Source organism: Pectinophora gossypiella, chromosome 17 (genome assembly GCF_024362695.1).
Source record: "Pectinophora gossypiella chromosome 17, ilPecGoss1.1, whole genome shotgun sequence".
In the NCBI taxonomy this organism is placed as follows: domain Eukaryota; kingdom Metazoa; phylum Arthropoda; class Insecta; order Lepidoptera; family Gelechiidae; genus Pectinophora; species Pectinophora gossypiella.
This window is the reverse complement of record NC_065420.1, coordinates 7,103,745-7,126,657: the sequence shown is the minus strand read 5'-3', so window position 1 is coordinate 7,126,657 and position 22,913 is coordinate 7,103,745. Positions and strand designations below refer to the sequence as shown.

At 38.8% G+C, this 22,913-nt stretch overlaps 2 protein-coding genes across 4 annotated transcripts in view; one reads left to right on the top strand and one right to left on the bottom strand.

Moving 5' to 3' along the window:
* LOC126374376 (G-protein coupled receptor dmsr-1-like) overlaps window positions 1-8,017 on the top strand; it is a 40,808-nt gene extending 32,791 nt beyond the window's left edge. Inside the window, exons 3-8 of one of the 2 annotated variants that reach the window (XM_050020991.1) lie at window positions 3,202-3,360; window positions 3,889-4,025; window positions 4,607-4,709; window positions 4,823-5,397; window positions 6,615-6,671; window positions 7,459-8,017. In XM_050020991.1, coding sequence (XP_049876948.1) covers window positions 3,202-3,360; window positions 3,889-4,025; window positions 4,607-4,709; window positions 4,823-5,397; window positions 6,615-6,639 — 999 coding nt within the window. In that variant the 3' untranslated portion in view covers window positions 6,640-6,671; window positions 7,459-8,017. The remainder of the gene's footprint in view (window positions 1-3,201; window positions 3,361-3,888; window positions 4,026-4,606; window positions 4,710-4,822; window positions 5,398-6,614; window positions 6,672-7,458) is intronic. The other variant, XM_050020992.1, reaches the window with a different exon arrangement.
* Window positions 1-22,913, bottom strand: part of LOC126374477 (ejaculatory bulb-specific protein 3-like) — a 401,847-nt gene that overhangs the window by 280,447 nt on the left and 98,487 nt on the right. The gene's annotated exons all lie outside the window — the stretch shown is intronic.

Sequence of the window (22,913 nt, the reverse complement as noted above, 5' to 3'; positions counted from 1 at the left end):
ATTTTTCACCTTTGATGTATTTTCTTTGCATTTATTGATTTCATTGAATATTCAAGTCTGGCACAATTTTAGGCTTCATTTGTTTGTGGGTTTGTTTGTTTTATTAAAAACAATTAATATTTAAATCAAAGTCAAGAACCTTTGATTATCGTTGGTTGAACGCTTTCATTCTATTTATGGAATGGAATATGTATTCCTTGAAGTGTTAATAAACCTCCAGATTTGAACTTGGGACGCTTGAATAACTTTCGCATGACAGATATATTAGTATTTCTGTGATATGTGTCTTGTGTGTTCGATTGAAGTCACCACAGTACAACATGGTCACGGTAGTTGGAGTATTTTACTTTTGGCAATCTTTAAAAGATTCAATATTCTTTATTTTTATACTATGATGGTGTACAAGTTGGTAAGTTACATATGTCTGAGAGTACACGCCAAAATAGAAAATATTTAAGTTCATTATGATGTCCGAACCCTTTTATTGACGCGAAAAACGTTATAACTCGAAACATGACAGTATAATTTGCTATTTGCGAAACGACTCAAAGTAAGTCTAATGTTCAACATACTTACTTAAGTTTATTTTGTTTACATTCTACTATTAATTTATCGTAGAAGCTGTTGCGTAAGTTGAATTACTTAGCAACTCACAGGTTACTTTACATAATACACAGTTATGCTTTAAATGTATTTACAGCTAAATCAACAACACTTCGACAAAGAACTGCGGGCAAATAATTCAAAGGAAAATTAAACAGTATGGTGCTTCGTTTTAATTGCATTGCTGTTTATATTCAATTATGAAGGGTGTCGTAAACAACGGCTGTTCAAAGTGATTTAAGTACGAAATAGAGTCTTTATTATAGTGTTGAAACATAGACTAATTACGTACAATAATTTCTTTGTTAGTTAGTTACTATGAAATTTTAGAAGAATAGGTATTACTTTGTTTGTCTTCAAAGTTAATAAAACATAGGCTTTTGAACAACCTAGTATTTTTTATTATTATATTTTTATTTTATTATTAAGTAATAAACTTACACAAAACGCCTACACGGGAAGCAAAAATTTTATACTGAACGATGATTCTGAGCGATCAATAATTTCTCATTTTAACTTGTTTGGAATGTAGATAAGATCTTTATGTACGTTTGTGCATGGCTTACTTGAAAAGATTACTCGATTTTTATGTGACCGTTTTATAGGATTGTATTTTGAACACGTCACGTTTCGCATGAGATTGAAATTTAGTGACATGTTAGTAATTTAAGATAAGACATTCCTTATGTTATTACAGAGGTCTTAAAATAGAGGAAAGTACAAACAGGTACCCTGTAAGGGCACTACAACATTAGTCAACACAAATAGGTTTACTTAACCTCTTAACGTCGAGATTTCGAGACACAATAGTTAAACAATGGGTTTTGGATTTTAAAAGAACATTCGGTCTTACGACTTTAAATTAAAATGTAATACATAATGAAACTAGGAAAATGAAAATAAAAATAACACCGATTAAATTAAAAAAAAGAAATACCTAACACATTCGTTAAAAAACTCACAAGTAGATTGGAAAAAAAAGTAAAATCTAAGTCTATGCTCATAATATTACACCGAAGGATACATAATTTCGTAGGCGTGTTTTTGGGTCATACTCTGCCAATCTATACCTAAGTAGTTCTTAGCCAAACAATATATATAGCATGTTGTATTATATTGTAATTAAAGACTATCGAAACTATAACTAATTCTATTGCCTAAAGTATTAATTTTATTCCTTAACAAAAGGTTATTTTGGACACAAATATAAACAAATGAAATAAAATCAAAATTCAAAAATAGTTTAATTCAGTAGGTAACATAGTTACACGTTGAATCGTCAGAATTTTTGCATAACGAACGTCTCATCTGCCTAAAATTACTGCAAACTGTAGTGCAGGTTGGCAAACAATGTCTATCTATGATGAAACTTTAAACTTATAATTGGGTTTCCTATGTCAAAGATAAATTATGAAAAGGACAAAAAACGTTTTCTTATTTACTATTTAACTTATTAGTGAATTTTAATAAAGAAAAATATAATAATAAGTGCGACGTTTAGTCACGTTTTTCTATGATGTCACAGGTTGCTTTTTCTTACAAATTCCATAGTAATTTCGTGTTTTGACGTTTAATAAAAAGTGACTGATTTGACTAGTTGGAAACTACCCTACTGTATGTATAAATTCGAATTTATACGTAATATACACTGTACATACCGTGCATGTATTTACCGTAGTAGATATACAATTATAAATTTGAATTTATACAATTGTAGATAAGTAATTATAAGTTTTACGAGACAGTGTGATATATCGATAGGTGTATAGTTGTAAACTACCTGTAGATAAAAGGTTGGCAACCGATAATAGTTTGTATACGATTACAGTTCGATCCAAAATAACCTTTCCTTTAAGACTTAAATGCCTTAGGCGACAAAATTAGCTAGGTATAGTTTCTAACCAACTTCGAGAATAAGTAATTTCCCGAGGACTAAGATAGATCTATTTATAGATATATGATGTAAGGAATAAGATTGAAAGTGGAACATTAAAAGGGTTTGAACACGTGTTTCGGATGACGTATAGTAGAGTTACGGAAGCGTTGTTTAAGGAAAGATTGCCCAGTTGGGTAGCTTCCTAGGTCAAGATAAATGATGAATGATGTTATAATGTATATTGTGGCTGTACTTTATAAATATTTAAAATAAAATAAATGCTGAAATTCTGATTACTAAATAAAGACAGATCTAAAGGTAACAAAAAACGTTTTCTATTTTCTATTTAACTTATTTATGAATAAAGAAAACTGTACGACATTTTGTCACGTTTTTCTATGACGTCAGGTTTTTCATACAAAGTCCATAGTAATTTGTTGTTGATTTGATTAGTTGAAAAATACCTTATTGGGGTGTCCTTGAAAAGGGTAGTCTATTATGATCTACTTTGAACCGTATAAGTTATGTACGCCGTAATTGTCATATATATTAGTCATAATACCGTAACCTTCTAAATGTCAACGCCAAATTTGATGTGGCTGTACTTTATAAATAAATACATGTTTGAAACGATTGATGAATTTGGAGATGAAATTCCATAGTCTGTAAACATAAATAAGCCTGAGTATACGTATACTTATGTAAAAAAATATTTGTTTCAGATATGCACAATAGGAGTGATAGCAAACACAATGAACGTGGCAGTTCTGACGAGAAGGGACATGGCCGCGGCGCCCATCAACCGGCTGCTCAAGTGGCTCGCCGTTGCCGACGTCTTCGTCATGCTCGAGTACGTGCCCTTCGCCATCTACAAGTATTTGGTAAGATATTGAAAACATTCACTACAACACAATCAATGTCAAGTGTTTAATGAACAGAATCTTTAGGGAACAAACATGTTGTAACAAAATAATAATAAGAACAATCTAATAAAGCTAGTGAAGAGGGTAGTTGGAGGGTAAAGATATTTTAGACGATTTCATGCTTATATAATCAATAGATATTGCACTTTATTTTGAACAGCCATAAAGTCTTGAGGGAACAAACTTATACTATCTATATAATAATTTATATTCATTTTTTAATATTTTTTTTGTTTTTTTTTTGTATTTTTTAAAATTATTGAAAATTCCACTTTATATCAACTCAGAATCATAGTTTGAATCATGCCTCAAAGTTTTCGTTAACATGTTATTAGCATCCTGTATAAACCTGTAGCAAGTAATTCCTGATATTCAAGCAATATTACGATAGTAATATCATGCCTCAACGTTGTTTAATTAATAGTAATATTACTATTAATTAAACGGAAATTGCTTCACCAATTGACTGTTTATTTATTGTTTAAGGTGCTACCAGAAAAGCTGGACTTCCCGTATTCCTGGGCAATGTATCTGCTGTTCCACATGCACTTCGCTCAAATACTCCACACAGCATCCATCTGTCTCACTCTGTCGCTCGCCATTTGGAGATACATTGCTATAAAGTAAGCAGTAAAAACATCTGTACAATTAATTTAAAACTTATTAATTTTATATATATATATATATGACCTTTCCAGAGCAGGGAGGTCATTAACTTGAAGTTCTATTAGTTAATTATTTACAGTCTCTGAATCGTAATTTTAGAAGTCACTTGAAGGAACTTTAATTAGATTTTACAAATTCAACAATTCTAAATGAATTTCTAGAGTTGTATGTTATTTGGTGATAGAATTCATTGTTATTTGTCCACAGAACAGAATTTTCCGTCAAATCACTAGATTGGCTGAATCCTGTATTTGATTTAATCTTAACTTTGAAATGAGATACTATTTTTGTACCTACGTTGTTCCGACATGGCTTAAAAATTTAATCACATCGCAGTGTCGTTACGCGGGTAATAAAAGTTGATAACCTGTCTTGGTACTCTTATTTTAAATTTATTTATGCCGCCAATTATGTTTCTGTGGTTATGGGATATTTGTATTTCGGTTTTAGATTATTATTTTGTGACGTCACAAAGTTTCGGGTTTTTTATTTACCTTTTCTAATTGTATAACTAATTAATTTGAAGTTTTCTTTGTAGGTATTCTGATCGGAGTCATATTCTTTGCACGGAGCGTCGCTGCAGCATTGCCATACTTACCAGCTTCATACTACCGCCAATATTATGCACACCCACGTTTATGGTACGTTGCATTATTTATGATCTATTATAGACAATTCACTGAACTGCATTGTAACCTTGCAAATATTCATTTAAATTTCTAATGGATTCTCATATGTAAATTGTTATTGACAGGTGTTCGATATTCATATGAAGAAGTTGGACGAGGCAGGCGTTGACGTGGCGTACCACGTCGACGCAGACTACCAGGGCACCCTGTATCAGGCCACGTTCTGGGTCCACGCCGTGTTGATGAAGCTCCTTCCCTGTTCCATCCTGACTGTGATAAGTGTGTGGCTGATTCGGGCCCTCTACAGTGCAAACCAGCATCAGAAAAATCTAAGGAACTACAGCGCTTGCCCAGCCGCGGAGAAGATGGTGAAAAGGCAGCATAAGGCTGATAAGCGAACTGATAGAACTACTAAGATGTTACTAGCCGTGCTGCTTCTGTTCTTGGTGACGGAGCTACCGCAAGGGATTCTAGGGTTGATGAGTGGGTTGCTGGGCTGGTGCTTTTTCAAACGCTGCTACGACTTGTTTGGAGAGCTGATGGATTTTCTGGCCCTGTTGAACGGGGCGATCAACTTCATTCTGTACTGCACGATGTCCCGCCAGTTCAGGCAGACCTTCAGGCAGATGCTGCTGCAGCCACACTTGGCTCGGTTCATGCCGCCGCACCCTTCGCATTCGGATTCCCAGAATCAAAATACGTAAGTATTTTTTTTATGTTCTCTATAATTTTTGCTTTAACTGTTGTGTTTATATAGACACAGATTCTAATTCCCTTTAGCTATAACTAATATGTATATGTATAAAGATCTATCTGAACTGTATTAAATTAACATCTGCATCTGCTTGTTAATCATGACCACTATTGAATTGTTAACATGGGTACCTAATATTATTTCTAAGAAACTTTTATCTACGTAGATTATATACAGTCTGGTGCTGTCGGCGTGTGGCTATAATACCTTTTTTCGCTTAAAAATAAGACAAGGACATAACATTGAGAAATATTATTTTCAATAGAATTTACATGAGTGACTACACTCAGCGGGACTTCATACCCTAAAACGATGTGAGTATGATAGGCTTTTACTTAGTTCCAAATTAGTTCAAATGGAAAAATGGCGTTGGTATTCGTCCAACCTCCAGCCAGCGGAATACTTTTTGGTCACAGGACCTACAAAGCGCGACTTTACAGAAATTTATATTACGTAAAAAGTAAGTAAGTATTCAAAAGAATCAGGGCTAATACTTATTGCTTTGTCTTTGTATGATGTTCGTTCACCTCATGTCCACTGTCCATTTCAACTCCGGCCAAGTAGTTAATGGCATGAGGCACAATGAAATAAGTTACAACAAAAAAATACCATTTTAACAAATGTCCATAGTAACGTTTATTATTTACACCGTAAACAAAACAGTTACAGAACAAAAATTTGAAACAAAAACAAAAATAAAATTTAATAAAACTAAAACAAACTCAAAATAAAATAAATAAAAACAATTAATACTTAAACTAAACTATATTAATTAAAAAGCCCACCTCGAATCGTACCTGGTGCAAATGTACCCATAATGTGGCTGCGTTTCCTACCTACCTACCTATAATAATAATAACGTTTATAATAACGTTTATTTTCCACAAAAAAATAGGTACAGTGTATTACAAAATTTCTTAGGCTAAATATACATTTATAAGTAAATTTCATAAGCCTCTGCAGCCGAACTAGGTGAAACCTGTATCTCAGCATGCAGCGCCTATTCCTAACGGATTAAAAAATACTGTAGCCAACAATAGTGTTCTGTCCTTATTTAGTACTCAGTTAACAATACACCTAATTGCATGATGGTTATATATATACTTACATCTATATTTTCTTTCTTTATGTTGCATTCCTTGAATGAGCTATTTCCTCTACAGGTGTACGGAGAAAGTAAAAAGATAGCTACGGGCGGGCTCGGATAATAATATGAATATGTAAGTAACAATCATTTGAGATAGTTCTGGAATTCAATATGCGGTTGAACTTCCACGAACATTTTATTACTTTGGAAGATTTGACGCGATGTCACTAGGTACAGTCATGAGCAATATCATATACCCACTTTAGAACCCTGTCACACTAACATATTTGACATTTAATGAGACTTACGGGTCAATTTGTCAAAAAAGTTAATGTGACATGGTTTCAAAGTGCATACATATTAGTACTCGTGACCTTACACGTGCGCGAAAGTGTTTGCTTTCTCAATTCTTTAGCTTCCTTACCCTTAGGCCCTTTTCACACTACATGCGATTCTTATCCGATCCGCGTATGAGAATGACGGATATCGAATGTAGTGCGTAAGCTACCACACAAATACTTCTACGGACATTTGGGATGCGTCATTTGACGGACTCGGGTCGGATAAGAATTCGATGTACCAATTGCGAAAACGCCTTTCCCTAATATTTCGTCACATGTACGTGATAATATAGTAACTGTTATTTTTGCGTGTAAAACATAATAAACACGAAAGTTAAGTACATTTGCTTACGTTTTACATAAAAAAATTTAAAGCTTTCGAATGGACTTTTACTTTATTTATATTGGCTAAAACAATTCCGTTTCGTAATGTTTATAATAAAAATAATAATTATAATTACCTAATTTATTAATTTGTTCAATGTTTTAATATTGTTTAATTTAATTTTATCTAATTTAATTATCGATACGCAGTCTTTTGTTACTTTGAATAATTTATTTATTTCTCATTTGTTTCAGAGTCAAGACGTCTATTCCTTGAGGGACAGCCGTAGACCGGATAAGTCCGGCTATGTGTGAACACACCTTCTAGCCAGGAACACACTTGGCACGATTCTAAATATACAAAAAAAAAACATTGATATGTATCTAAGACTATTACAATTTACAGCTACATCAAGACAAGTTTATCAGTAGATACATATCGATTTAATGTTCGTGTTAAGTTGGTGATAGACATGGTATGCTACAAATTATGGTAAGGATTGTGAATGCTTAAGTGTCATGTATTCGCTGTAAATAAACGTACTTTGATGTTAGGTAATTATTTTGCGAAGACTGTGCTACTGAAGTAATAGGGGTCACTAGGGCGGGCCGGTGTTGAATATAAATAAGGTAGTCCTTAGTGCTTATGGCAAGATGATAGTATAATAATAAATTTTAAAAAGTAAAACCCGATTACGGAGAAATCACGCTCTAAAAAGTATGATACAAGAAAATAGGTATATTTGTCTGAAATTCTTCCGAATACCGCGAAATATAATAAAACTCACCTTCTTTAATTTTATAACATATATACACTTCTCATCAAAAAAATCGAAACACCTTGCAAGTTTACGTTTTGTCAGGATTATCAGAAAAATGTGTACATTTAGGAATAAATGTTAAATGTCGTTTAATAGTGAGTAATATGAGCTTATCAAATCTTAATGTTAATGTTCTAAATTTAAATGAATTTTTCATAGGTTTCGTATTTTGTTAAATGAGTCATTTTTATTCCGTATGGAGTATAAAGGAAATGGATAAAACAACACACGTAAATGAAAAAAAAAAGCTAAAAAACGTTTATTTAATAACTTGTATTCCCTCCCCGAGCTCTAATTACTGCTTCCATACGGTTCTTCATCGATCGGATGAGAGTCACGATCACATGCTGTGGTATATTGTCCCATTCCTCTTGGACTGCATCTTGCAGCTGGCTAAGTGTTTCTGGGGCAGGATCTCTTGCTCGAATTCGTCTCTTTAATTCATCCCACAGATGTTCAATGGGATTCATGTCCGGGCTTCTTGCTGGCCATTCCATAATAGAGATATCGACTTCGTTAAGATAATCTCGTACGACGCCCGCGGTGTGAGCCCTAGCATTGTCGTGCATGAATATGAAGCCGTTGCCAATAAAATGTGCATAGGGCATCACATGAGGCTCGAGACACTCTTCGACGTACCGATGACAGTTTAGTGCAGGCAGACGTGGCCCAGACACGAAAGCAAGCTCTGTCTTACCATCGGCGCTGATTCCTCCCCAAACCGTCCACGAACCGCCACCATAGCTGACCTTTTCTTCAATGCAGCATTGTGCATAGCGTTCTCCGTCTCTTCTGTAGACCTTGTTCCTTCCGTCGTTACCATACAGCATAATTTTACACTCATCAGAAAAGAGAACTTTGCTCCACTGTAGGTATGACCAATTTAGGTGCTCACGTGCAAAGTTAAGGCGCGCTCTTCGATGGTCTGCAGTTAATTTCGGCCCATTTGCTGGCTTATGCGGTACCAGTCCACGATCCTTCAACCTTCTTCTAATTGTAGAGTCACTTACAGCCACCCTTCGTACAACACGAAGCCGCTGCTGCAGTTGAAAAGCGTTAAGGCGTCGATTTCTTAAAGAAGTTGTTACAATAAATCGATCATCTCGCTCAGAAGTGACCCGATTCCTGCCAGATCCTGAACGGCGCGTGAACAAACCAGTCTCCCGATAACGTTTATAGACTCTATGAACAGATGACAGGCTTAGATGCAGTCTTGCAGCCACAACACGCTGACTAAGGCCAGAATCCAGCAATGCCACAACTTGGGCGGCTTCTGTGGGCGAAGTATCCATACGTTTTAGAAAAAAAACCTTTTTTCAGACGTCCCAAAGTCACAGTATTGAAATAAAAAACAAAAAGTTTAAGGATAGGCGCCAATTTTTAGTTTTTAAACGCTAAATGTACTCCAACCCTAAACACACATTTGTCTCAAAACAGTGATTCATTTCGTTTATAAGATAAACAAATGAAATTCTAATTTTGAATTTAGAATTTTCGCTTATTATTGTAATGGCCAAACTGCCAGCTATACATTTATGTATTTTTTTTCATCGTATGAATTCTTTTTTGTGTTAAATTCGGACAGAAACAATGAAAACGGAAGTGTTTCGATTTTTTTGATGAGAAGTGTATTTCCTCTACTTTTGACAATACTTATGACAATACTTATGAGCATATAATACAATTTCACAATTTTATATCAATCAAACTTGCACCCACGTCCCTCCAAACTCTAACCAAAAAAACAATCTCCCGCCTCCAAACATTTTTTTTCCGTATTTTTAAATCCGGCCAGTGTTGCAATGTCTCGGAAACATTTTACTCTGAGATTTTACTCGATTAGAATTGACCTTACACTCGTCCATCCTGACACAGTGCCTTCCTTATGCACTATACTGATGTTTAGAAGATAGCCGCGGTATTATGCCGTGATAAGCAAACGTTTAGGACAGATTGGCATACGACCACAGCTATTTTCTAAACAATCGTGCAAATTAAGCCCTTTCATTTGATATCCTACACACTACCATTCGAAAAAAATATTTGTCTTTAGTTTATATCCTCTAGATGGCGCCACATTGAATTTATCGTGACGTCGCGTAGCCTAAAATCACCGTAAAATCAAGACGCTTCTAGTGACACCTCATTTATTAAATTCTGACAGGTGGTTTAGAAGTTAGGTTGGAACAGACAGATACAGGGTATTAGTGACATCGTACTGGAGGGATGGTTCCGACCATGATTCTAAGTTAATAAAATTTTCCGTCGCAAAAGTTTCCATGGAACTGAAAGTAATTTAAAAGAATCATGATTTTTCCGACAGGAAAATCCACTTAATATCAACTCAGAATCAAGTTCTGAATCATCCCTCTCAGTATGTATTACGATGTCACTAATACCCTATCTACTTGTATGGCTACTTGTATGTACTTGTACAGGATGTAAGTGACATCGAAAGAAATACTGAGGGGTATGAGCTTCAGCTAATTATTTTGAGTTAATATTATTTAAGTGTATTTTTCCATCGCCTAAGTACTTATAAAATTGAAAATAATTTAAAGAAACAAAAAATATAATGAATTTTGCGACGGAAAATTCCACTTGATATTAACTCAGAATCATGGTCTGAATCATCCCCTTCAGTATTCGTTACGATGTCACTAACAACCTGTATATACATACATACATACTGATAGCGGTCAAACACATAACCCTTCCTTTGCTTCGCCGAGGTCGGGTAAAAGATAGCAAGTACCGTTAATCTGTACGAAATGAGCTGAGATGTAAATAGCTTATTGTGATATTTTAAGAATTTAAATGTTACTATTAATAATGCATTTCTAAACCTATATTTGGTTAGGTTTTCAAGTTTATTATTATAAACCAGAAATGGGTCTTTTCTTGTGTATTATGTTAAGAGAAGAACTGGCAGACAATTATTTGAATTTTAATTCGTAGGTACATAATCTTTGTAGTAAATTGTCTTTAATTACCACAGGCACGGTGATTGTATTATAATGTTTCTCATAACACGAGCACAACACGTTTGAACTCAAAATATTATTATTATAAAACTTATTATGAGTTTTAATGATGTTACTAAAACTAGTTATGTAGTAAGTTACTACCCGAAAACCACTAGTCCTAATTACTATCCGTGTTTATATGGCCCGCATTTAGATGTTGTCTCACTCTGCGTCGAGCGGCCGTTCCGAACGGTCGTTTGTTCAGAGGTCCCGCGCTGCGTCCCGCAGCCCCCCGCGCTGCGCCCCGCAGCCCCCCGCCGCGCGCCCCGCGCCCCGTGCCGCCATTGTCTGCCGGCTACCTGCTGGCGTGACCCTGCCGCCATTCATTGAGTCAACAATAGTTCTTCTCAGAACTTGCTGGCTTATCTAAATTTCAAGGATAAAATAACGACTGTTATTTTACAGTTGCATCGATTTTAACTAAAACCACAGTTTCGTGGTCCTCAGTGGATACCTTGCGGTGTTAACTAAGCTGAGTGGGACGTGGCCCTGGGGCGTCCGCTTGCCTCACTTTGAGGCAGGCATATTACCCGGACGGGGCTAGAACCACCGGCCTTGGGGTCTACCCTAGTCGACCCTAGCTGTCACCCGGGGTAGAGTGACCAATCTCTACCCCTTATTCTTTTCTCTTCGTGTTTCGGGGTGTAAAAACCCTCCGCACTTAGAGCATAGGAACCCTCTTGCACAATAAGATCGGCAAAGGGATACCAGCTTAGGGCACACCATAAGCACACATCCTCCTTGTTAACCCCAACCAAAGAGGCAAAACTCACTCTCACACACCCTCGAGCAATCCCACTCGAGTTGCGAAAGTTAGTGAGCGATCGCCTCAGAGTTTCTTGTGCCGCTTATTCTCTGAGGAACGCTTTTGCGAAGCGGTGGTAATTATTCTATAGCAGATTGGCCGTCCCGTAAAAATGGCCGACAGCGCCGAGCTGAAGGCCATACTCGGTGACATCATTTTGACGCATATCGCAGCGGATAGCGCGAACTACGCTAAGTTATGCAGATTAATACCGCAAGTTGCAGCGGTAAACTTGCCTTCCGCGCCCCGCGTTGGTAGTCCTCGTGCCGACCGCGCGTCGTCACCCTGTCTCCCCGCAACCTCCGGCCCAGCCGCGTCCCTCACGTCGTATCCCGGCCCCGCCCGGCCTACCGCGTCTGCCCGCCCCGCCGCGTCTCTTGCTTCGTCTCAGTCGCGCGCGTCATCCCCTTCCCCTGCTTCCCTCCTCGCCGGTGACGATGAGGAATCGTGCAATGTCCTTATGGACGTTGCCGAGTCCGATTCGTCGTCGGAGTGTGTGGAGTCGTCTTCTTCGGAGGACATATTCACGCTCGTGGAGGGCCGTAAGGGAAAACGAGCCCGCCGTCACCGCGAATCTGAGCCTGCTAAGGTTCAGAAGACATCCTCGGGAACGTCGATTCCCTCTTCCATCACCGAGGCCCCTAAGGCCCTTTCCAGCCCTTCTAAGGCTGTCAATAGTAAAAGTGCCACCTGCGGCACTGAAGTACCAAAAGGTCCTACCCCTCCGCCCTTGTATATGAGGGAAAAAAATAGGTGGAACGAAGTCTCCCTTCGAGCGAAAGAGGAAAACATCGTCATCACCAGCGCCCGCACGACTCAAGATGGGATCAAAATCCAAGTCCCGTCATCTTCTGAGCATAGAAAGCTCACTACAATTCTGAAAGGTAGAGGAATACAATTCCATACCTACGCCCTCCCGGAGGAACGTATCCTCCGTATCATAATAAAGGGAATCCCTAAGGAGTGGGAAACCACTCTTGTTAAGGAGGACCTTGTTAACAACGGTTTTCCGGTACTCGAGGTGCACCGTATGCATCGCGGTCGTGGCCAGGTCCCGTACGACATGGTCACGGTCATATTAGAAAGGACGGATGAGGGCAAGAAGATCTTCAACCTGAAGACTTGTTGCGGTCTATCTGGCCTCAAAGTCGAAACTCCCCATAAGGGAGGCCCCCCAACACAATGTCATAGATGCCAACTTTACGGACATTCTAGTAGGCATTGCCATGCTAAGCCTAGGTGCGTAAAGTGCCTAGGTGATCACGCTACCTCGGATTGCCTTAGAGGCAAAAACGAGGTGGAACCCCCTAGCTGTGTGCTGTGTGGTCAGCAAGGTCATCCTGCGAACTATCGCGGATGCACCAAGGCTCCACGCACCCACCACAAGGTAGCCCACCGAAGGGCAGCCCGCGCTGCAGCTTCCCAACCCGGTCCCACTAAGGCCCATATGGCCCCTTCCTCGCACTCTACTCGCGATTTCCCGGCTCTGCCACTCACGCAGACCAAACTCGCGCCGCAGCGTCCATCCGCATGGATTCGTCCCCCGGCAATCGTCCGACCCACAAATCCTCCCCGCGCCCAACCTAGTAGCAACTTAGGTATTCCTGCAGCCACTCTTGCGCCTCATTCGGTTCCTGCGATGGCCCCTCAGGCCTCTGCGTTTCCTGTCAACGAGTTTAGGGAATTTAGTATTCTCTTTAAGTCGGTCCTTAGTCGACTCGACAGTTTAGTAGACTCCCTGTCCCAATTTAAAGCCTAATAATGGATTGTACGAATAAAAGTAGAGTCAAACCGCGTTCCCTTACAATAGGTTTTTTCAATGCTGATGGCATCTTAGGTCAACGTGCAGAGATTCACGAGTTTGTAAAACATCATCAGGTAGATATTTTATTAGTGCAGGAATCTTTCCTCAAACCCTCTAATCGCGACCCCAAGATGGCGAATTATAATTTAGTGCGAAACGACAGGATCTTTGCGCCCAAAGGGGGCACTCTCATTTATTATAGAAAGTCACTTCACTGTATACCCATAGACCCGCCTGCCCTCACTGACATTGAGGCTTCGATCTGTCGAGTAGGCATGACAGGACATCAGCCAATCACACTAGTGTCGGCTTATCTATCTCCTAATAACTCTAAGAGGTTACTTAGAAGTGACCTCGAAGCCCTCTTTAATCTCAGTAATTCAGTCATAGTTGCAGGCGATCTTAACGCTAAACATCTTTCTTGGAGTTGCTTAACAACAAACACAAGAGGCAGGGTATTAGAAACTCTAGCCGAGCCCCTCTATTATGATATAATAACACCATTGCAGCCCACTAGATATCCCCCTGACTTGAACCACAGACCAGAAATACTCGACTTGGCGCTCCTAAAGAACATAAACTTACGTTTATGTTCTATAGAAGTACTACACGAGTTACAATCCGACCACCGACCTGTTATATTAAAACTAGGCTCCTGTTTAGACGCCCCTGATAATCCAGCACCCCCTAAGACAGTGCTGGACTGGGAGAAGGTGGCCGAAGGCCTCCAGACTTCCAGTTCAGTATACTTAGATAGTATCCCAGTAGAAATAACCTCCTTAGAGGAGGCCTCGACAGCTATTAACTCCCTCACGGATCACGTGAGGTCGGTTTTGAACGAAAGTTCAAAACAGGTTCCGGAGATGGAAGACCATCGCTGGAAACTGCCTACCGACATCCGTGATCTGCTAACGGAGAAAAACGCAGCCACCCGCGCATATGATTCCAATCGCAACGAGGAATGTCGCCGTCATTTGCGTCTCTTGCAGCATACTGTAAGAAAACGTATAAATGACATGCGACAGAATCGGTGGGATAATCTTTTGAGCGGCATTGAGCCCCACCACCAGGCCATCTGGCAGCTGTCTAGGTCTCTTCAAAAGGATACGGTTGTTCCTACTCCCCCTCTCAATAGGCCTAACCAACCCCCCGCTTTCGACGATGACGAAAAAGCCGAATGCCTTGCCGACAGTCTCGAAGCCCAATGCTCGCCCAGCACTCTCCCTATCGATCGTAGGCACCTCTCGACGGTGAACTGTGAAGTTCAGCGTAGGGCTTCTGTACCTCCCACCGATCCTCCTCTTCCACAGGTAACTGAGGAAGAGGTACTAGGTATTATCAAAAGATTTCATACCCGAAAAGCCCCTGGCTCAGACGGTATCACGAATCGTGTCCTTAAAAACTTCGGTGCTCCCCTCATCTGCTTACTAACGGCAATATTCAACGTCGCCTTGAGCAACTGCGTCTTTCCACAGCAGTGGAAAGAAGCAATTGTAATTGGTATACCAAAGCCTGGGAAACCTAAAAACGAACCTTCGAGTTACCGCCCCATAAGTCTCCTCAATTCCATGGGGAAGGTTTATGAGCGGCTCATATTTGCTAGATTACGGGACTACGCCGAATCCAATAGTCTTATTCCACCAGAGCAGTTTGGTTTTAGAACCAAACACTCCTGCGTTCAACAAGTGCACCGTATTGTTGAACATATATCTAGTAGATTAAACTTAAAAAAACCTGTCGCTACGGGAGCGCTCTTCTTCGATGTGGCGAAAGCGTTCGACAAAGTCTGGCACAACGGCTTGATCTACAAGCTTTATTCACTGGGAGTGCCAGACCGTCTCGTGCACATCATACGAGACTTCCTCTCAAATCGAACCTTTCGCTACCGCGTGGAGGGGACGCTCTCGTCACCGCACCCGATACATGCCGGAGTCCCACAAGGCTCCGTCCTCTCCCCTTTACTATTTTCATTATATACTAGTGACATTCCCAAATCCCCTAATACCGAATTAGCTTTATTTGCGGATGATACAGCCATCTATTCTTCGTGCCGTGGTCGAGTTATGATGACCGGAATCCTCCAACGCGCGGCCAATGCCTTGGGCAAGTGGTTTCGCAAATGGAGAATCGAGGTAAACCCGGAGAAAAGTGCAGCGGTGTACTTTTCAAAGGGCTATTATAACACGCCACGGTCACGCCGTCAACTTAAAGTCATCACGATGTTTGGCAAGCCGATCCCTTGGGAGGAGCAAGTCAAATATCTCGGCGTAGTCTTAGATAGACGTCTTACTTTCAAGGCCCATATCAAACGTGTGCGCGATCGCGCCGCGTTTGTAATGGGCCGTCTTCACTGTCTCCTTAACAAGCGAAGTAAATTGTCCCTTAGGAATAAGGTGAAAATCTACACGACTTGCATCCGTCCGATCATGACCTACGCAGGGGTAGTTTTCGCTCACGCGAGTCCCTCTCAAATTCACCGTCTACAGGTAATACAAAATCGTTTCATGCGGAAAGCCACGGGAGCTCCGTGGTTCCTTCGCAATGAAAATCTGCACATTGACCTAGGTCTGCCAACCATTGCCCAATGGCTCAAATTAGCTTCCAAACGTTTTTTCGATTCTGCTCCGCACCACCCAAATCCCCTGGTAGTTGCGGCTTCCGAGTACATTCCGCTTAGGGACGGTACTGAAAAGTATCGGCGTCCGAAGGACGTAATATACGATCCCGACGACCCGATCACTCTAGCCATAGAGGCAGCCAATCAGCTCGCGACACCAAACACTTCAGGTCCCCGATACCGACCCCGCCGGCGTGGTCGACGATTTCCCTCATTCAGCGCTTATCGCTATCGACCCACTAGGGTCGATTAATTCTTTCAAATATTTTTCCTCTCAGACGACGCCCTGAGCCGAGGTTCGCGCCCAACTGGGCACCCTCAGGCCTGTTGTCTTAAACGTTGTACCGGGTGAGAGCCTTCAGCGCTCCCCATTTGTCCGGCCAAGTAGTTAATGCCATCTGCGGCAAATCTACAATAAGTCACGTCAAAAAAAAAAAAAAAAAAAAAAAAAAAAAAAAAAAAAAAAAAAGATGTTGTCGGTTTATAGACATTGACAGACCTTATTCATCCTACGTTATATGCTCCAAACCTGCAATTTATTGCTATTGTCCTGTCTACGTATTCATTCATTCATTCATTCATATTCATTTATTGCATGTCACAAACATAAATTAAGGTGGAACATAATTCATACTCAATAGTACATAAGTTCGCAAAGTCAATAGATAGTTTTATTATTATCTATTTATTATAATAAGGTACCTATAGATATGTATGATATAAGATTTCTATATCGATAAAATTGTGTTAATTATTCGACAACTATGCCAAAGACATTAAGCACTGGCTTTACTAATAACACCAAATCTAGTCGTATTTTAAAGAAAAGATTATCGAATAATGTATTAAAAAAGTGAATAAATAATATAATAATTTATTGGAGAAAAATATATAAAATATTTTTAATCGTACTAACATCAAATTTGAAAATACCTACTAATGTTAGTTATTACTATTTGAAAGTACCAAGGACATGTAAAATGCTTTATTAATTCTTAAATAAAAAAATAACAAGTTGTTTGTTGTCTATGTAATATAAATAGGATGGGTGAGTAAATATTTTTATCGCTTAGACACGGTCAAGTAAAAATAAACGACTTTTGTAAACAACTTTGTTTTTTTTGCTGACATAAGGAATTATAAGTTATCCTTTTTTTGCCTAAATTAAGACATGAAAATGATGCCCTAGACAAGTTAGACAGTTATTTTAATAACGGAAAGCAGAATTATAGAAATGTAGGCTAAGAAGTTAGAAAAAGGATTTAGGGAGTTTCGTTGTTGCTGTCACCTCGATGAAAGTTTTGGAAAATAACTTGGATAATTTGATTGCTTCTTTCAAAGATCAAGAGAGTATAACTACCTGATTCAATCGGCCTTAAGACGAAAAATTATACATCTTCTTCTTCTATCGTGTGGGTTGTGCGGTGGATTACCAACCTCATCAATCCTGGTGTCAGGGTTACTATTGAGCGGCCAAAGGCCCCTGACATGACTCATGTAACGACTACGTACTTACATCAGTAAGGAGTAACTGGGACCCACGGCTTAACGTGCCTTCCGAAGCACGGATCGTCTTACTTTCGGACAATCAGGTGATCAGCCTGTAATGTCCTAACCAAACTAGGGATCACAAAGTGATTTTTGTGGTATGTCCCCACTGAGATTCGAACCCGGTCATTATTGATTGGAATCCATGTCACTGAATCTGAATTAGTTTCCAAGTTGTAATTTAATTCACACGTGAGAAAGAATACCGTAACATAACATAAGATCGCTATTATATTCCGAATTGGGCTATTCAGAGGTATAGCATAATGAACTTAACTAAGTATTATTTGCGCTTTATCGAGCTTTAGACTATCGCGATGGTGAGCCGTATGGCCGAAAGAAATAAGCACAAATTTCTTTATTGAACTAATCTGTTACCTAAAGGAAATGTAGGGCGAAGTGATAACAATATTACATCTTCGGTGTAAACTTGCTTCTCGAAGCAAATCTATCAATCAACCACATAACATGCTGGCCTAAATCCACAGGCGTCCTTCCGAAGTTGCTGCACGAAAATAAAAAAAAAAGATAAATTACGGGGTATTAAAATGAAACCAGTAATCCAGTCAACAAAAGGAGGGTATCAGAGAATGGTATAGGGTATTTATTATGCCCCATGGGTTTGATAACGAAGAAGATTTAGGCCAAGGCTTCTTTTCACAGGGAAATTTACGATGTTATTTTATAGTTTTAATACAAATTAGGTCCCTGGTCCTCCGACGTGCTCGGGTCCCTGTTGTCCCCGAGGAATGCCTTTATCCTAAGGCAAGACATAGACTTACTGTACACTAGTTAAGCAAATATTATGCTTGGCTAAAATATCTAAACATGTCCGCAGGGTATTTTATTTATTATCGTATCCTACTGAATATCAGGTACTCCTGATATAATTAAGTATTTAAACAGCAATATTTTATACATCGTTCAAATCTTTGTTACTCTATGGTTTACATACTTGAGATTTTCAGAGAAGGATAATATTTATTACATTTGAAAATCTTAGAAATATTAAAATGGGAGGAAATATAATATATAAAGTAAATAAAATTAACAATGCGTCTCAGACGAAAGATTATACCCATTATCATATTACGCGTGCTGTCTTTTATGAGGAGTCTTCTGTAGGATCCGGTAACACAGAGAATGTCTGAAGTTTTACTTAGTTTTCTGTGCTTGTTATTAACAGTATACTTTTGCTAGTGTTTTGTTCTAGAAGTCTAGCACAGTAAAAAAAAAACAAAAATATTTATTGTAAGAACATGACCAAAATGATTAACGTTTGCTGCAGCAAACATCATTTTGTTAATTAAATAGGTACATTACAATTAAAATGAAAACTTACACATTAAAATGTTTTAAAAAATATGTTATTTTTGAATATTTATTTTTGAATGGAACACACTGCAACTTTGCTGTCAACGAACATTCAATTCCGGAATAGAATGATGTGGAATTAACGTATTTAAATAATACTTGTTTGTGTGTATATTGGCCCATGCTCTCTACACATACATAGGTATAAGTATAAAAATATCTGTGTCTTTCAAAAAGTTCTTTTTGAACTTGTAGTCTCAAAGGGATGTGACATAACACATAACATTAGCTCACGTACGACTGTATCCCAATTGGGGTAGTCCATCGCAAGATGAACTAAGTAACCACGCCTCACTTTCTGCTAGACCAACGTCATTTAAAAAAAAACATTTATTGGAGAAAATTCGGACGTAAGTAATTACTAATTTGTAACAAAATAACCTTTTCTGAAGGAACTCGCTTTAAAGTAACCTGCGAGATCCTGATGATTGGAGTCACATGCAGCTCAATTTTATCTATCAAAACCTCGACTTGAATCTGTCTAACAAACGTTACCCGGGAAACGTCAAAATGTCTGACAAGAACTTGTGAAACTAGCTACAACAGTGACGTCAGGGGCTGTTTTGTTTCGTGTAAAGCTCAAGAGTTTTCCGACTATTACCCACTGCACTTTGTAACTGTACTTTTTATTATTAAATCTTTTATTTTATTTTATTTTATGGCGACAAACGTGTAGTTATTTCCTTGACTTGTTTTTGTTCAAAACACCGTTCATTGCGCTCCCCATTTTCCCGACCAAATAGTGAATTCCATCCGAGGCAAATTGAATTGTAATTTTATTTTGATTTCTTTTGTAAGACTGAACGCGCGCTTGGCACTCACCTCTCTCTGACTCTCTCATACACTACATTTACTGATAAGTTGGAAAAGGGTAAATGCTGACCATGCCAACGGGGTATGTATCGGGGTTTGAAGTTCGTGTTGTCGCGAGCTGATCAGCCACTTCTATGGCTAGAATACTCCTATCGTCAGGAACGTTCTTCTTTCAACTCCAGTAATTTTCACTTCCATCCATATGCGGAATGCGGAACTGATTAGTGTCATGTCGTTTTATGGCATCTCGCCTGGCTGGATGGGCAGAAATGTATATAGTTGTATATACACACACTCTAATTATCATTGCCATTAACCGAGCACTTAATCCTGGAAACCTCGTGATATCAAGTATCTATGACCCAAACAACACATGACGTCATGTCATTACTTAAAGAAATCTGTATAAAGTTTCAAACATTTTACGTTTGGTCGAGAACTACATATTTACGTTAGCATGCAGTGTTCATTTCCATTTCAAATTCGCGCTTCTGCGAGATTTCATCGGGATCATTTCGAACCAGACTTTATGCCCTGAACGTTTAGTTTGCTCCACTTTAAACCTATTCGCTGCACTTTATGCAACCTCGAAGCGACGTTTATGTAAACTGACGTGTAAAATATTCTATCACACTTGATGGAATGATGGGTAGACTTCACTCTTCGCTTTTGGTGAATTTATGTAAGAACTAAAGAAGTACAGTTAGACGAATGCTTGGCTCTGACTTTGAGGTCCCAGGTGCGAATCCCAAGCCTAAACCAATGATTTTCGAACTTGTTTTCGATTTCATGTTTAGATCTTCTGATCTAAACATAATGAAATAATTCTTTATCACGTGCTCAGCGGTGAAGGAAAACGTCGTGAAGAAACACACGTAGCCAAGAAATTCGTTTCGAAGCTATTTGACCTAACCTGTATTGGGGTGGTAGTCTCTTCGGGTTGGAAGGTCAGACAGGCAGTCGCTCCCATACCGGACCAGTGAAACCTTCAGGTTAGGTAAGCGGACACTGAAAAACGGGATAATGATGATGCCAGAAGTAAGGACTAAAAAGGGAATTGATTTTTCTCTACTGAAATGTCGGTAACAATAAAATATAGAATGCGTTCAGCTGCTTATTACTCCGAGCAATATAGTATTTATCATCCCTTACTTGTCCATTCATATTTTGGTAACCCGACAAATACACAGAATTTGTAAAAAACTGAAAACATTGAAAGAGAGGTATATCTTCTTAATGTTCTTGGAACACGTTTAGCTGCTAATCTTCCCGAGCATGTCGTAAAAGCGACAGAGGGATTGTGTCCTTTCTAATATGATGGACAATTATTATGTGCGATAGACTACCTTGTCACCATAATAAATCATATCCATCTTAGGATTTTGTATCAACAGTGGCTGCAAGTTGTCTTGTGATTACTTGTGGCTCTGCCCACCCTGCTAGGGCTTACGGGCGTGAGTTTATGTATGTGTGAATCACAGCGACTTGTAGGATCTATTGCGATCGTTGAAAGAGAAGTACCTAATGGAAGGTTTATGTAAAACTCATCGTTGTGGGATTCAGAATAGCTCGGTTAATTGCCAATCTATGAATGAACTTTACACAGTCAATAAAAAGGGTATTGCAATCAGTTTTCAGATAATTGATGTGCCACGTTTACAACACCCTTTACCATTACCAGCGCCTACACCTACACCATTGTGTAGGCAGAATCATATTTAAGTCTGTCTATTTAAGTGATATTTAAGTCTTAAAGTGGACATGTGATCAGCCTATAACGGCCTCTGTGGTCTAGTGTTTGAACATTGGGCTCACGCTCGGGAAGCCCTGGGTACGATATATCACAAAAAACACTTTGTAATACCTAGTGCGATTAGGACATTCCAAGCTATCTGAAAGTACGCGCGGGCACGTTTAGCAGTCGATCCCGGTCACTATTGAGTTAAGTATATAGTTTTTTCATGAGATATGCCAGAGGCATTTGCCAGTTCAACAGTAACCCTGATACTAGGGTTGATAAAGTCACGAAAGAAGAGAAGCCCATGACCAAAATATTTGTCACTTGTGTTGGTGTGGATTCATAGATCTCTTCCACAACAGACCCGGGATGATAAGTAACTAAACGTAACTATTCTAAGTACTTATGTTTTTCTTTACCCCTTTAGTGCAGCAGAGAAGAAAATCCATCAGAAAATAATGCCGTGTAAATTACGATTCGTGACGTATTTACGTAAACAAGTCCGAATATAGAAAATGCGTACGACAGGATTATTTGTAATCTGACAACACCAACCCAAATTTAATTAGGTAAGCAGTTGTCTCAGTGACAGCGAAACAGCGGCTGAACATCGACATAGTTTTTCGTTCGAAAATGATACGGTTTCTTACCTTAAAATACAAGCTGAATTTCACACATTTTATATTCTTTTTCTCTGACTAAACATTTTGATTATATTAAAGACTATTAAATATATAGAAACAATTGACGATTAGAATATTGATTTATTTATTCACAATTTACATACACATTACAGGCAATCCCAATTCCACTAGGTAATGCAATTATTCTTAAATATTATAAACTCAAAAGTTTTGCAACTTAGTCTGTAAATTTCGTTAACGAACACGTTAAATTAATAGATCGATGTCAGTACCTATGGAGTTCGGAGATAGTATTAATAGTCTTTAGTGCGCGTGCTACTCGAGCGTAGCTGCCGAGGTTGGTGCGCGCAAACATTAACGGGACCATCTAGGTTTTCGACCGTTTAATGGCACTAAAAACTGGACAGAATTTCCGGATATAAGGGAATGTATACATAGGGTATATATGTATAGGGGAATGGACTCAAGTGGGCCGAAGTAAGGACAATTTGTTCAGGTGGGGTTTCTCGGATGGCTCGGT